Source organism: Nipponia nippon, unplaced genomic scaffold, assembly GCF_047370975.1.
Source record: "Nipponia nippon isolate SJK-2023a ecotype South Korea unplaced genomic scaffold, ASM4737097v1 scaffold_9, whole genome shotgun sequence".
Taxonomy (NCBI): domain Eukaryota; kingdom Metazoa; phylum Chordata; class Aves; order Pelecaniformes; family Threskiornithidae; genus Nipponia; species Nipponia nippon.
The window spans coordinates 25,949,471-25,962,885 of NW_028262413.1; the positions used below are offsets into that span (position 1 = coordinate 25,949,471).

A 13,415-nucleotide genomic window follows, 5' to 3' on the forward strand; every position below is an offset into this window, starting at 1 on the left:
CAGAGAGGCTGATGATGGATTTAGGCTGTATTAGTCCACCATTGCTGAAATGCGTTTCTCGATACATTCTCTTTCCAGCCATAAAAGACCACGTAGTAGCTGTGTTCTCTCTCAACACAGGCTAAAATCTCCATTCAATGTCTTCTCTAGAGCATCTCATGGAGGCAAGTTACACTACTTTAAAAGTCTGCTGGCTAACGCAAGCTCGTAAAGGTTTATTTGCTGTACTCACCTGCTCATTAAATTGCTCTTGTGATAAACAATCGGTCACATCCACACAGCCTAGGAGGCACCCTGAGGGATAATCGCTTGGCAATTCCACATCTGCATCGAAAGAAATATCTCTTAAGGGGGCCTACATCCCCACACACATAGCTGGAGTCTTCTAACCCCCAGGAGCCTTTCCCTCCCAACATGCACTTCTACTTTTTGAGGCACAAGAAAACCCACAGCAATTTTAACACCCTGTTGTTCTTTCTCAGGATCTTCACCATGACAGGACTAAGGTTGGGAGATTTAATTACATATACATCTTTCCCTGCTTAGCTTCTGACAGAGGAACATATAGTGCAGGAAGAGCTCCTGGCTCTGATGACGGAGCAGACAATCCTGGTGTATGACATTTAAGCTGGGTGACGTGCAGAAACACCACACAAACAGGCGTGCAGTGCAGCCACCAGCATCCTCCTATCCACGTGAGAGAATAACATCTTCCTAAGAACCTGCAGCTTTTCAATCCTGATTTCCACAAGGTCGGAATACATGAAAAGCCTTTAACATCACATTTTCCTGTCAAAAGCTATTGCAGAAGTCAGGTGCAATTTGCCAGTGTTTGTGCTTGCGGTATGTGACCAGCTAAAGGACGGAGTTAAAGTCTGCCACCATACCCATTTGGCTGACGAAATGCAGAAAGGATGAAGAGAATTTCAAGAACAGAAGGTTAAAAAGCAAAGCAGTAATAACTGCTCAGCAGAGAGGGCTTTCTGACACTGCTCATTACGTGGCTCAATGTACAAAATAATACAAAGATCCAAAGAGAGAAGTTCACCTTTCCGGAGCAGCATTCTGTAGGTGGTCTCCAGTTCAGAGATTTCCTGAGGGGAAGGTCTTTTAGCAGTAGCTGCAATCCATAACCTCCCTCTATGAGATGTGTACCAGGTCCTGCCCTCCACCCTAGAGAACAAAGGAGAATTTAGGACTTAAATTTCAGCAGAAATCACGCACACAGACAGATTTTTCAATCAAACATTTCACTATGCACTTCCTGCTGCTAAGCTTTGCCCTGACTACTTAAACTCAAGCAACGTGTCAGCACAACAGAGAAAAGCTGAGACGGGCAAGAAATAATGCCACAAGCAGAGCATGTCCTCACTGCTTTAGAGCAACAGCAAAAAAGGACATCAATCCCCTGCAAATACAGCAGTACGTTGGACACGTGTGTAGGACAATCTGCTCATACAATTCACTTACAAGCTCAAAAACTTACGCACAGTAAGCATGCACTCTAGGGAGTAATAAAGGAGGAGGAATCCGTATGAAGCGGTCGCTAGCTGCAGCTCTTAGGGATCCCAGCACAGGCACTGGGCATCAATGCTGCAGCTGCATCGGAGCGGCTGACAGCATCCCCAGACCACCTGGATGCAGAAGCTGCGCATGTTAAGATTTACAGCACCTTTAGCTTGAGAAGTGAAAAAGCTTTGCTCTGTAAACTGAAAATTCTGTGAAGGAAAGGAAAAAAAAGGCTAAAGAAGATGCTTTGTTCTATGCTAGTGGTAGGAAAGGTGAATTAACATGTCAGGGATGCTGTGCTGAAGGAGTTTCTCTTTGTAACCTGATTCCTAGCCCAGAGGGGGAAGGTGGTGGCAAGAGGTGTGTGCATGTGGTTGTTTTTTTTAAACAAAGCCTGGTGCCACTGTTGGCTTCTTTATAATGGACAAAAACACCAGAAGAACATATTTCACATTTTCGGCTTATTTACCTTTCAAATTCCAGAAAGGTACGCTCCAACTATAGGGAAGATATCTCGTCCTCTTTCTAAAATTACCCACTGTGAAGAAACTTGTACCTTCCAGGTTAGCTACTCTCATGAATAACCAATTCTTCAGGCTTCTCAAACCATCAGTACAGTGGATGAGGAACCATGGCTTCCAAACCTGGAGTTATCAGTAGGTATCAGTCACTGTACACAGCAAGTGAGTCCACAGAGGTCCTCTGAGGAACATAACTTCCCAGCTCACCTACTAAGCAAGAGCTGGTCAAGATATGTCACAGTTCAGGCCACCCCTTTACCTTTTAATTCCTCTTATGAGCAAGGAAGCCCAAGGCTGGTGCATGCTGAGGCACCAACCATCATCTGAGATCTCCTGCAACTCTCGATCCTGAATCCGCAACCTGTTCCGCTCCGAGCCAGACTCGTTTCCAGCATCCAGGGAATGGATGGCTTTCCGGTGCGGGGGCAAACCGGTTTGGTCCACCCACTTCAGTGTGTTCAAAAGAAACAAGGTTAGCATCTCTCTAGGAAAAATGTACATCAAGTACAAATCCCATTTGAAGTTTTCCTTCATTTAAGGACAGAGGTATTACTCTCACTGGGATTGCTCTTCCTTCCTTGCAAGCTTGCTGCGCTTCCATGTGATACTTTGGCAGGAGGAAAAGCAAGGTCACGCTCCACTCTGTGTAGCTTTTCCTTTCTATGCATCACAGCTAAACTATGGATTTAAAGGATAAATCTGCTTGCTGGTGTTTCAAAGCATTCACAGGAAGACACAACTTTCAAAGCATATTCACAGACATCAACACTCAAAACTGGGAATCGTCCAACCTCCAAATGCTTAGCAGGCACCAAGAACACCACAATTAAACTGGAATTAGAGTGTAGAGATTATGCCCATTGGAAATTGGAAATCTGGCAGAAAAAGCTTCATAAATAGAGCTGAAAAAGTGACACAACCTCAGGCTGACTTTCAGAAATTCTTTCAAGTTCCTGAAGAGGAGGTAGGAGATTAAAACTCAGATAAACCAAACCTCCCCAGAGCAGGGAACAGAGCAGGGCATCGGCAAACCTTTTCTGTGCCAACTCAGATGGCTAATGAGGATCTCCCAGACACAGGGGAGGAAAGAGGTACTACAAACATGCTAGAATTCACAATTCTTAAGCTCAGTTCTCCCAAAGTTAGTCATTACTCCAGTATAAGTCATTCAACCCGTACTGACCAAAGGAGCAGGCTGAAGAAGACGAGGATTCACTAAAACACCAGAACGCAGAGTCATCTTTGCTTCTGGGCCTCCAGCTGGCTTGCTCAGCGTGCCACAATTAATGGCTTCAATGGTTTCATCCAGTCTGCAAGCACAAACAAGAGGCATGAAAATTCCCTGCTTCCCCCGGCAATGTCTCTCTTCTCCCCACACAAACCCAAAGCATTTTTTTACCACCTCCCCTAGCTAAATGATTTCCTTGCTAGGTCCGATTTCTAATTTGAACAGTCACTCTTATCTACTACAGAAACTCCACCTGGTTTGAATTTGAGATTAATTGGTTCTGTTGAGATAGGCCTTCTGCAACATCTCTTTCCAGGGCAGCTTTATCTTTAACAGACGTGCCAGCTACTGAAACCCCACGCAAGCCTCGCACAGTTGGGCTTTGGAGAGGGGTCTCAGCAGAGTTGTGCTGAAAGAGATGATACGTTGCATGCCGAAAAGACCCTCAAGGAAGAAAAGAATGCAAAACTGCACCTTAGTGTCGGAAGCACCCTTCAAGGGAAGGGCTTGCTCAGCTTTCCCTACACTTGCTTTTCCAGATTCAGCCAGTTCATCTGTAACGATTTTCACCTCCCTGCATGCCTTCAGGCTGCCAGTTCTCACTCACTTGCTGTGGTATTCAGCCATGCTGTTGTCTTCCTCCAGGATCTGCCTGCCAGCGAAGTCGATGGTGATTTTTTTGGCAAGCCGAGAGGCGTGACGCAGCTCCCGCAGTTCCTGCTCTCTCTTCTGGAGGGCCTCCCTTTCCTGCTTGGAGAGCCACTGGTTGGAGTCCGTGGCAAAGTAATCTGATTCATCGTCAATAACCTGGGTTCGACGCACACTGGTGAGAAATAACCGTAACACAGTAGAAGATGAGCACAGGGGGACAGTGACACAGCACTGCCTGCTCCAAACCTACTGGCTCCTTTCTGTTCTCTCCAGAGAGCTGGACTGTCAGGGGCATAAAGCAAGGACATCCAAACAGGACCCATTCGAGGGGTTCACTCTTGTTCTACCAAACACCAACATTAAGGCGTCTAGCTACAGCCCAGGTTTTAGAAGGAAAACTCTAACATTTCTGTTAAATGCAGCTCAGCCTGCCAGATAATTTACATTATTTCACAATAGTCTCACAGCTAGTATCTTACCTTGTCCTGTCAAATTCCAACAACTTGTCTTTGTGTTTCACAGCCATCTCCAGGCCTGCTTTCAGTCTAGCTTCTTGTCGAGGCAGTAAGTCTTTGCTTATGGCATCCAAATCCCCTGAACTTTCAGCACCTGAGATAGAAAATAAATCACAGCTCAACAGTCAGGGACAGGCCAGTTGTTTAAAGCCCAGTCTTGGTGGAGCTGGCTGCAGAAATGTCCCCTAAAACAAATGTCATTCAAGAAGCTAAAAGAAGAACGTTGCACCAAGATCAGCACCTCTCCAAATCAGGTTCAAACCTCAATTTTCCCTCTAGCCCCTTTCACAGACTCCTTCCTCCAAACAGGAGGAAGCATTTAAATACTACGGTGACAATGTCTAGGTAGCGTTTAGAGAGACAGTCTTGGTCTTTGATTCTCCTTCACTCTTCCCTAACCATTTGGGCAGTCCAAATTCCACCCATCACCAACCGCAGGCCGTGAGTCCCCTCCTAAAAGCCAAATTCTCTCCTAAATGTTTTTACCTCCACAAAGAGACTCTTGGTCAGGAGAGACCAATGACAATTGCCAGTTACGCGCAGAGCAAGCCTGCCGTCTGCTGCTGTATGAGCCTCTCGCAAACGAAATCCTCCCCCAGCACACCTCAGCAGGTTTTTCAGACCAGCTATTGTTAGAGATGAAGAAATCTATTCCCAGCAATGATCTCTTCTTTCTTACCATTTCTGGCAAGGGGCCAAAAACCAACCAAACAAACAAAAGTGTGGGGGGGAAAGGTTTGCATCAAAGCCACAATGGAACAAACCAATGTATTTCACAGAAGACATCACGGAGGCTAACACCTTTATTTCGGGGAAACAAAAAAGCCTGTATTCTGCTATCACCACTGATCCACATTTTTTCACTCGCGAGACAAATAGCTATGCACGTTTCAGCTTTCACCTACACAGATAATGCACAAAGCAAGACCTGGCAGGGGCAAAAGGGAAGACCGATAAAATGGGTAAGAAAAGGGGATCCTGAAGTATATCAGGCACTCTACAGGAAGATTATAAACAGACAGACTCTGTGATCGGCTGTTACTCTCAAGGACTTACAGGACTTCCTGCCATCCCAGCAGCTCTAAAGAGAAGTTGACACTGAGACCCAGAGTAAATATTTCCCCAGTTCTTCAGCAAAGCATATTCTTCAACCAAGAACACTGTGACCTTGGCTATATTTCAGCTAAACTCAGACAAACATCCCCATAATGCACAGGTCTTCACTGGGAGACTGGGTATTATTTCCTCTTGCTTTCCTTGGCTCTGTTCCTATTTTTAGCTCCCAAGATAAGTGTTAGACAAGAAAAGTCATTAGAAAATATTAACCACCACCTCTCTAGACCCAGCAAATCAGATAGCAGCACTTCATCTTCCACAGCACACATTCCACGTGAGTCTTATCCTAATTTTCAAGGACTGCTACAATGATCCAGTTCATGTGATTGATTCAGGAATGCTTAATGAGCAGCCTTGGGGCCTCTGGGTAAGGACATTATACGCTGCCATTTGACAGTCACAGTTATCACCTCTGTTGAAGTCCAGAAATGTTGCCGAGTGCTTGCTGAGAGGACACAAGGAGCCGTCTTCCCAGCCATTCTTTTAATGCCCACCACAAACATCATGCAGAAACGTGGGCAGGTGGCTCAGTAAAGTCTGAAGCAAACAGAGTTCACAAACTGTCCTGGCAATTTACATCCCAGAGAAACATTCAAGTGCCAGCTCCCAAGAAAGAATTACCTTCAGACTTTGCCAGCAATTCTTTATAATTTGGATGACTGGATCTAGACAATTTACACACCAGGACACACACACTCTCATTCCTACACAACATCAAGGCAACTGGAGCACGGTGAGGCAGAGGAGGGCTCCTGCTGTTGCATAACTGATTGGATTCATTATATTACAGGTATGTAATTGCTACTGACCTGCCATGAGCTTCTTCAGCAACTTCTGGCTCTTGTTTGAGTCCCGTTGAAGAATGTCCTGCTCTTCTTTAGTGCACACCTAAAGAAAAAAAAGAAAATGAAGACGTAGGAAGGACATCACATGCTTGACCAGCTTCAGAGCCTTGGACAACAGCTCAGGGTAAGCTGTTTAAAATGGCCAAGATAGTCCACACCTCCTTCCCTTCAGTGTTATTTACACAGGGAGAATCCTGAAAGCTCGTTCTTTACTAAAAGCAATCCATGAGAAATGTACAGCTTGGTCTTTCTCAGTTCTGTGGGTGGGCACACTGCTAGGTCATCTCAAAGGATGAGAAATGCACTCAGAACCTCCATGAGCAGATGAACAATGCTTAACACAGAGGTCCTCTCTCTTGGCTGGCCACTTGGAGTTAAACAGATCTTTAAAAATAGCAACCAATCTGATTTAAAACATTTTCTTCACCCAACCAATATTTTCCTCTCTCCTGAAGTTAACTTTACCTAATCTGCAGTCATTAACTTGCCACCTTTCTCCAAAAGGTGCCCTTCCAACCAAATACAGGGTGTAACAGGTATCCCAAATGATGCATACCACACAAGTGTTGAAGAAAAGTCAGCACACTGGCCCTGGCCATGTCTCCTGCCCCTCACAAGGCTACCAGGGCTGTGCCCAGGATGGGGCTGAAGCCTTGCACACATTTTGGACACTAGTGTGATGCACAAGACAGCCACAGGAGACTGTCATAAATCAGGCAAGCTCCAAAGTGATGTAAATTATGAGGGAAACCTCTCTGCTCTCTGATGCAGCACACCATAAAAGAAACACAAAGTGACTTAAAGCCACAGCAATTCTCCTTCCCCTAGAAGGAGATAGTACAGGTTCTTTCCTGGCCAGCTTTAGAATTTGGAGAACTTTGCTAAAGGAACTTTGATCTGAGAGGCTAATTCAGCCCCACGCCATTTCAAAGCCCTGAGCAAACTACGCCACGTTCAAGCATGGCATATAAAAACCACCTCGTTACTAACCAGAGCACCACAGAACAAGCAGGGTCCAGAGCCCTCCTGCTCGCAGACAATGCGCCCGCAAACCAAGCAGTTGTTGATGAGCTTGTGCTTCTGGCCCAGACACTCGCAGGTGTGACGCCCAGGGATCAGGACAGCCAGCTTGTCTTGCCCCTCCTTGGTATACAGGCTGACATATTTGGGCTTCTTCTTAGAGGAACTGCTACTGCTGCTGACTCCACTGCTGTTCTCCTGTGCCTGAGAAGCAAAAAAAACCAAACAAACAAACTGTACTCACAGTGCAATACCAGCAGCAAAAAGAAAGCACTGACCCTTGAACAGGCTGGGGAGACTCAGACAAGTGTTATTGCGCCTAACCGGGATGAAACTTGGACCAGACCCCAGATTCAACGGAAAGAAAAGCTTAGGCCTGCCAGAAAAGGTCCAAGGAATCTAAACAAAGCAAGGATGTAAGGATGTTGCTGATCCATTAGATGTTTGCTGCCTGTGAAAGCTAAAACTGCTTGGGTCCAGATGGCAGGCGCGCTGTCAGTCCTCCGGACTGCAATATCAACTCACGCATATTTAACAGCTCAGCTACTCCCAGATTTATTTTCAAGGGCTATTTAGATTATAGCAACATCCTGTTTGTAACTATGAAGTCCTGTGTGTGCCTGTCCCCAGAAACAGAGCTGTTGGTGGCAGCAAGACTTCTTCGTTCACAGCCAGTTCACCTCCCAGCATTTTTTACATTTTCCACCCGGCACAGCCACCTGAGCAGAGGTTTTCCATGCACTGCATGTTCAAGCATTTAGCTGTAATGTAAATTCTTCTCCTCATTTCATGACTTGGCATCAGTGATTCTGTGATGCACTTCTCCGAGTTTCAATCAGGGACTGCATTGGGTCAGGCTTTGGGGCAGGAGCTAAGCTTTGGGTCAGGCCGAAGTAGAGAAACCCTCATCAGAAACAAAGCAAGATGTTTCAGATGATGGCTGGATCAATAATCTAATAGTGGAGTTCTCTGTTTTCTCCCTCAGACCTTACACCTTGATCAAAGAAACAAAGGGTTCCTCCTCCCACCTGACTTCTCCAGCAGGTACTGGCTGAGAAGTGAATTGTTGAGAAGTAAATTGCAGGAATTAATTACAGCACAGAAATCATTCCAGGGAAAAAGAACAAAGCCAACTGCTACCATTTCTCTAGCAACACTCAAAAAAAGATGCTTTGAAAAGCAAGCACAACACAATCCAACACAAACCTATCTCATAACACTAGATGAGACTGGTTTCAACCACGAACTGCATGCTAGCTGTGAACACGAAAGACTAGGACTTATTACCCTTATCTGTTTCAGTGAGCAGCACTCCAATATAAATGCACTCTCTGGCCTTTAGTTGTCATATCTGTGACATACTTGAAAATCCTCTTGCAGCTCAAGCGCAGCTGTTCTTTGCCTCTCCTCTCCACAGTCTCTCTCAACAACAGAAAAGAGGATTTCTCAGAAACCCTTTCCCAGAAACCCTGTTTTCATTCACCACAGAACAACAACTTGCTTTCTCTGCCTGCTGCACGCTAAAGGATCGCTGCTGCTCCCTAACCCACACCTCAGCTAGCACCGCTTCTACATCCCACGTCCTCCCACGCCGCTTTTCTCAGTGACGGTGCCATACTGTGGCATTAGGACACCTCTTGTCTTGACTCTTTTTACCTGCTCTCAGCAGCAGCAGGCTACTGGTTTAGGGACAAGTGGATGCAGCATTTCCAGTCCCCCCAGTTCCACTCAACTGGTTTTACTGCCACTACCAGATCCAAACACTACTGTCACAAAAAAAAAAAAAAAAAAAAACACAGATAAAGCAACTTTGGTCAGCAAACCTTGGCAGAGCTTTCTTGTTTTTTTTTTTTTTTAATTAAGTTAGAAGATAGGTACTAGGAAGTGGAACATTACTGTCCATTTTTAACCCTCCAGTTCAGAAAATGTGCTTTTTTATTTTACAAAAAAGTACTTTTACGAACACTTTAAGCATTTTCAGCCTCCCTGCTACAAAAACTTCAATTTAAAAACATACATTTAAGTTCTGATACTTATTCAGGTGCAACCATGACTCTCAGGATTTGGATGCTGCTCAGTCAGGGTTGCACCTGGATAAATCATGGAATTAAATTTTGGGAGGTGCAACATGCTCGATGTTTATAGCATGAAGGACTCCACTGCAAGTCTAACGATGCAAGTCAAGTGCGCTGCACATCCACATGTTTATTTCTGTGGAGCAGACAGTGATCTGCTACATTTAATGCAACCTGGGACCATAGTTGTACAGCTGGATCTGTACCTAAGGAAGGAGCTTGGATTCCCAGCAAGCAGTTCCAAGTCAAAACCCACTACACCAGAAATAAAATCCAGAAATTCAGCCTAGGAAATTACAACAACAGTTAACAGCAAAGATTGGCATACTTGATGTGCTGACTGTGGGAAATGGTTCTGCTGAATGCAAAGCAAGTCTGCTGCAAAAAGTTAACTATCACAGAGAAAGGCAACTACTGCTTGCTGCATGGCCTTGTGCTGCTTGAAAATAGCAGGATTTCCTGTTGTATAGTGTTTCCATGCTCTTGTTTTGCAGCTTCTTTTATTGCAGCTCAGTTTATGAATACTGCAAAAAAATGTCTCAGTTTATGAATACTGCAAAAAAAAGGTGCAGGAGTGGAGCTGAACAGGAGAGGGCAACGGCCAAACCAGAGCTGCTGCTCAGTGGAAAGGCACTCGCTACGGCTCTCAGATTCCTCCGTCTAGCGCCCAAGGGTTCCTCTCTGAAGCAGCCTGAAATATTTCAGTTGCCAATGAAAGCTTTATTGAGTGTGACTGGGAAGTTTTAAATACAGCAAGAAGGAATGTTCTACCCACTTGGTGGCCTCCTTAATTCCTCAACCTTCACACCTCTCCTTTAAAGAAATACCTTTTGTTACAAATTACAGCATCTATTTCCATTGTCTGCTGTCAGGCTTCTTTGGGAGGAGTAAAACCCAGTTTGACATAGTCACTACCTGGTGATTATTTTACTCTCCGTTATAGACACAAACATACACAATTTTTCTCCCCATCCTCATATTACTTGCCCCGCAGCAGTGAGACTCCTGTACACACACACAGGGTACGAGCACAGGCTGTCCAAATCCGCAGTCAGCTCTGAACAGTCGAAGCACAGGAACAGCCACCCCTCTCACTGCAACTGGGTGACGATATAACACGCTGACAGTGCGCTTGCAGCGTGGGACTCCTGCCTATCCCAAAGGCTGCCAAAGTATTTGCTCATCGCTGCCATGCTGCATGCTGTCTATGAGTGAACAAAGGCACACAAACGTGTATCTCACAGAAGCTGTGCTGTATATAAAACAAGATGGGGTTTCCAGGGGGAGGCAAGCATTCATTAGACCCTGTGATGTAGCTGTGAAACACAAACATGCTTTCAGGTACATAATCCCCTTCATCAGGACTCTGATGGAGGATTCATATTTCTGAAAGCTTATTTCCACTTTCCAGCCACATATTTTGTTAGCATTTGATATGACCTTTCCCCAGGACCCAGGTTCAAAGCCTGCCCTCAGCACCTGGCGACAAGCCAGCAGGCACAGCCTGCCCCTGCGTGCCAGACCCACTCACCTTAGCCAGGTCAAGGGGGGTTTTTACTTCCTCTATGTGTGCGCTTGGCTCAGCGAACGCGGGCGTCTCCTGCTTGTTCCTTCCTTTGCGTTTACCCTTTTTCGCTTGGTGGTCTCCAGCCCGAGGCACTTCCGAAGTCTCTGGAAGTGTGCGTAAGCACAAAGAAAGGCTGGGTAACTACCAGCAAGAGAAAGATGTCCCTGAACGCTTACTTGGTGAATGAAAATGGGCTTTACGCTGTCATGAAGAACACAAATAGGACCAGTCAAGGGCATTCGTGGCACGTAATTGTTTATAAACAGAATAACTGAGACAAGCTTATTTGAGACTTTAATTCCTTCCTCCCCATAACACTCACCATCCTTTTTCCGATACGCTGGCAAAGGCTCAGACGGCAGCTGGGAGGATTTCCGCCACCTCGCCAGCAGTTCTTCTACAAACCGACTCTTCTTCCCGTCAGTCCCCTGAATGAGGTCAACGACATACTCCCGGATCTCGTCCTCGTTTGTTATTGACAAGATGTACCTGCAAGAGCATGGAAAGGACAAAAATGGGTAAGGGAGCTTTTATTCTGAGGAAACCAATGGTCTAATTGTACACGTATGCAATTTATCTCTCCTCCTCAGATCACGTTTCTGTAGAGACCATGGTAAGAAATGGGTTTATGAGTCAAATTTTGAGACAGGCACCTTAGGAAAGCCTTGTGAGATATTGAGACAGACACTTTAGGAAACCCATTGTGGTTGTTTCACTGAAAAAAAAATGTAAGATAAATTATTTTTCTCCCCCTGCTCCAGCGCAGAGTGACATCCCCCCGACCCTTCTGCCAAACACTAAAAAATTCACCCTGAGACTCTGGTTCCGACCAACTCACGTAAAAAATCTAACCATAAACCAACAAGCTCCTGCTTAAACACAAGGAGACAGCAGTGTGCCCTTCCTCACCTGCCCACAGTGACCCCACACCCCCGCCACCTCCCACCGCCCGGTTCCCTCACGGGGCACCCACCCGAGGGGCAACCCCACCCGAGGGGCAACCCAGGGCGAAGATCCCCGGGTCCCCTGAGAGTGGCTCAGAAAACACCATTTTCCCTCTGTGTCGGCCCATGGGGTCGGGGTGGGGGACACCTGGAGGCGACGCGAGGGGCCACCGCGACCTGTCACAGCGGGCCGGGGCGGAGAGACCCTCTAGGCCCCGGCGGAGAGTACGGCCCCAAGCGGGGCCCGCCCCGGCTCCTGCCCGCCCCGACGCCCCCGGCTCCGCTCACCTCACGACCTCCTCGCCCACGTCCAGCCCGAAGTCTCCGCGCAGGTGCTGGACGCACCAGGCCAGGAGCGGGCTAGGCGCCGCCATCTTCCGCGCGGGGGAAGGGAAACAGCGCCGCACCGCCCCAACACCCTCCCCCCCCTCCCCCCGGGAACGCGGCCGCGGCGCCACGGTTCCGGGCCTCGGCTCCGGTTCTCCCCATGGGGCGTCCCCCGCGGCTGAAGGCGAGGGAAAGCGGCCCTCGTCCCTCCGCGGCTGCTGAGGAGATGGGGCAGGAAGGCGAGCTGAGCCTCGGGGACCGGCAGCAGCCCCTGCCGTCGCTAAGCATCCTCCCCAGCCGGGCAGAGCAAGGAGAGGGGGTCCCTGAGGGGTGGATCCCAGCGCCTTCCCTCTGCTCACGGTTGGGAAACGTCTGCGGAGCCGGCTCTTCCCTCTCTCGGGAAACTCCTCTGAAATCAAACGGCAGAAGCGGTGTAAGTTTGCATGACATAAAAAAAGCGGTGTAAGTTTGCATGAAAGAAAAAATGCAGCTCACTGCTCTACGCAGGCTTGCAGGACGAGGAGGGAATATTTAGGGTTAGGCTTAGGCTTAGGGTGTCATAGTCCACTCTTTAAAAAACAAACAAAAACACATCCCAAACAGCAATAACATATTATTCTTAGCTCACGTTTCACATGAGCCAGCACCACAAGATATAAGTGAATGGAGAATTAAAAAAAAAAAAAAAACCAGCCAGGAGTAAAATCCTGGTTGAGGAAACACATGTTAGGATGAACATTAAAAGATAAAGGGAGCAATAACTGTCAGAAAGGGAGGGAATGTGTTTGGGACCAACATCACTGAGACGCTGGACACGCTGAAGAAGGGCACTGTGATTTCTTAGAAAAAACAGCTCCAGCTGGGTATCGGGGAGCGAGGTTCATCACCTCCACGAAGGCAAAAGCCTCTGGCCCCAGCAACTGCCGGACTGAAGCACAGCGAGACCCTCAGCCACCCACGCAGCTCGCGTCGCGTTCGTGGGGTGCAGCGGCCACAAAGGAGCCTGACATCGGGGAGACGGTGATTTCGTTTGTCATGACACAACCTTTTGCTGAAATTGGGGGTGCCTGGCCTTCCTCCCTACGTGCTGCTTAGCT

The 13,415-nt window shown here is 47.2% G+C and overlaps 1 protein-coding gene across 12 annotated transcripts in view; it reads right to left on the reverse strand.

Annotated features, from left to right (window-relative positions):
• Nucleotides 1-12,420, reverse strand: part of TRIP4 (thyroid hormone receptor interactor 4) — a 51,837-nt gene extending 39,417 nt beyond the window's left edge. For 10 of the 12 annotated variants that reach the window (XR_015701716.1, XR_015701717.1, XR_015701718.1 and 7 more), the window contains exons 1-11: nt 12,280-12,395; nt 11,370-11,536; nt 11,012-11,151; nt 7,376-7,609; nt 6,350-6,428; nt 4,389-4,518; nt 3,866-4,081; nt 3,214-3,340; nt 2,290-2,477; nt 1,049-1,173; nt 233-324 (exon numbers count right to left, since the gene is read on the reverse strand). Coding sequence is in view for 8 of the 12 variants with exons in the window: in XM_087745519.1 (XP_087601645.1) it covers nt 233-324; nt 1,049-1,173; nt 2,290-2,477; nt 3,214-3,340; nt 3,866-4,081; nt 4,389-4,518; nt 6,350-6,428; nt 7,376-7,609; nt 11,012-11,151; nt 11,370-11,536; nt 12,280-12,365 (1,584 nt within the window). In the remaining 4 variants the exon portion in view is untranslated. Of the gene's footprint in view, nt 1-232; nt 325-1,048; nt 1,174-1,978; nt 2,154-2,289; nt 2,478-3,213; nt 3,341-3,865; nt 4,082-4,388; nt 4,519-6,349; nt 6,429-7,375; nt 7,610-11,011; nt 11,152-11,369; nt 11,537-12,279 lie in introns of those variants that run through there. The other 2 variants (XM_009469613.2, XR_015701720.1) reach the window with 2 other exon arrangements.
• Nucleotides 12,421-13,415: the final 995 nt, after the last annotated feature.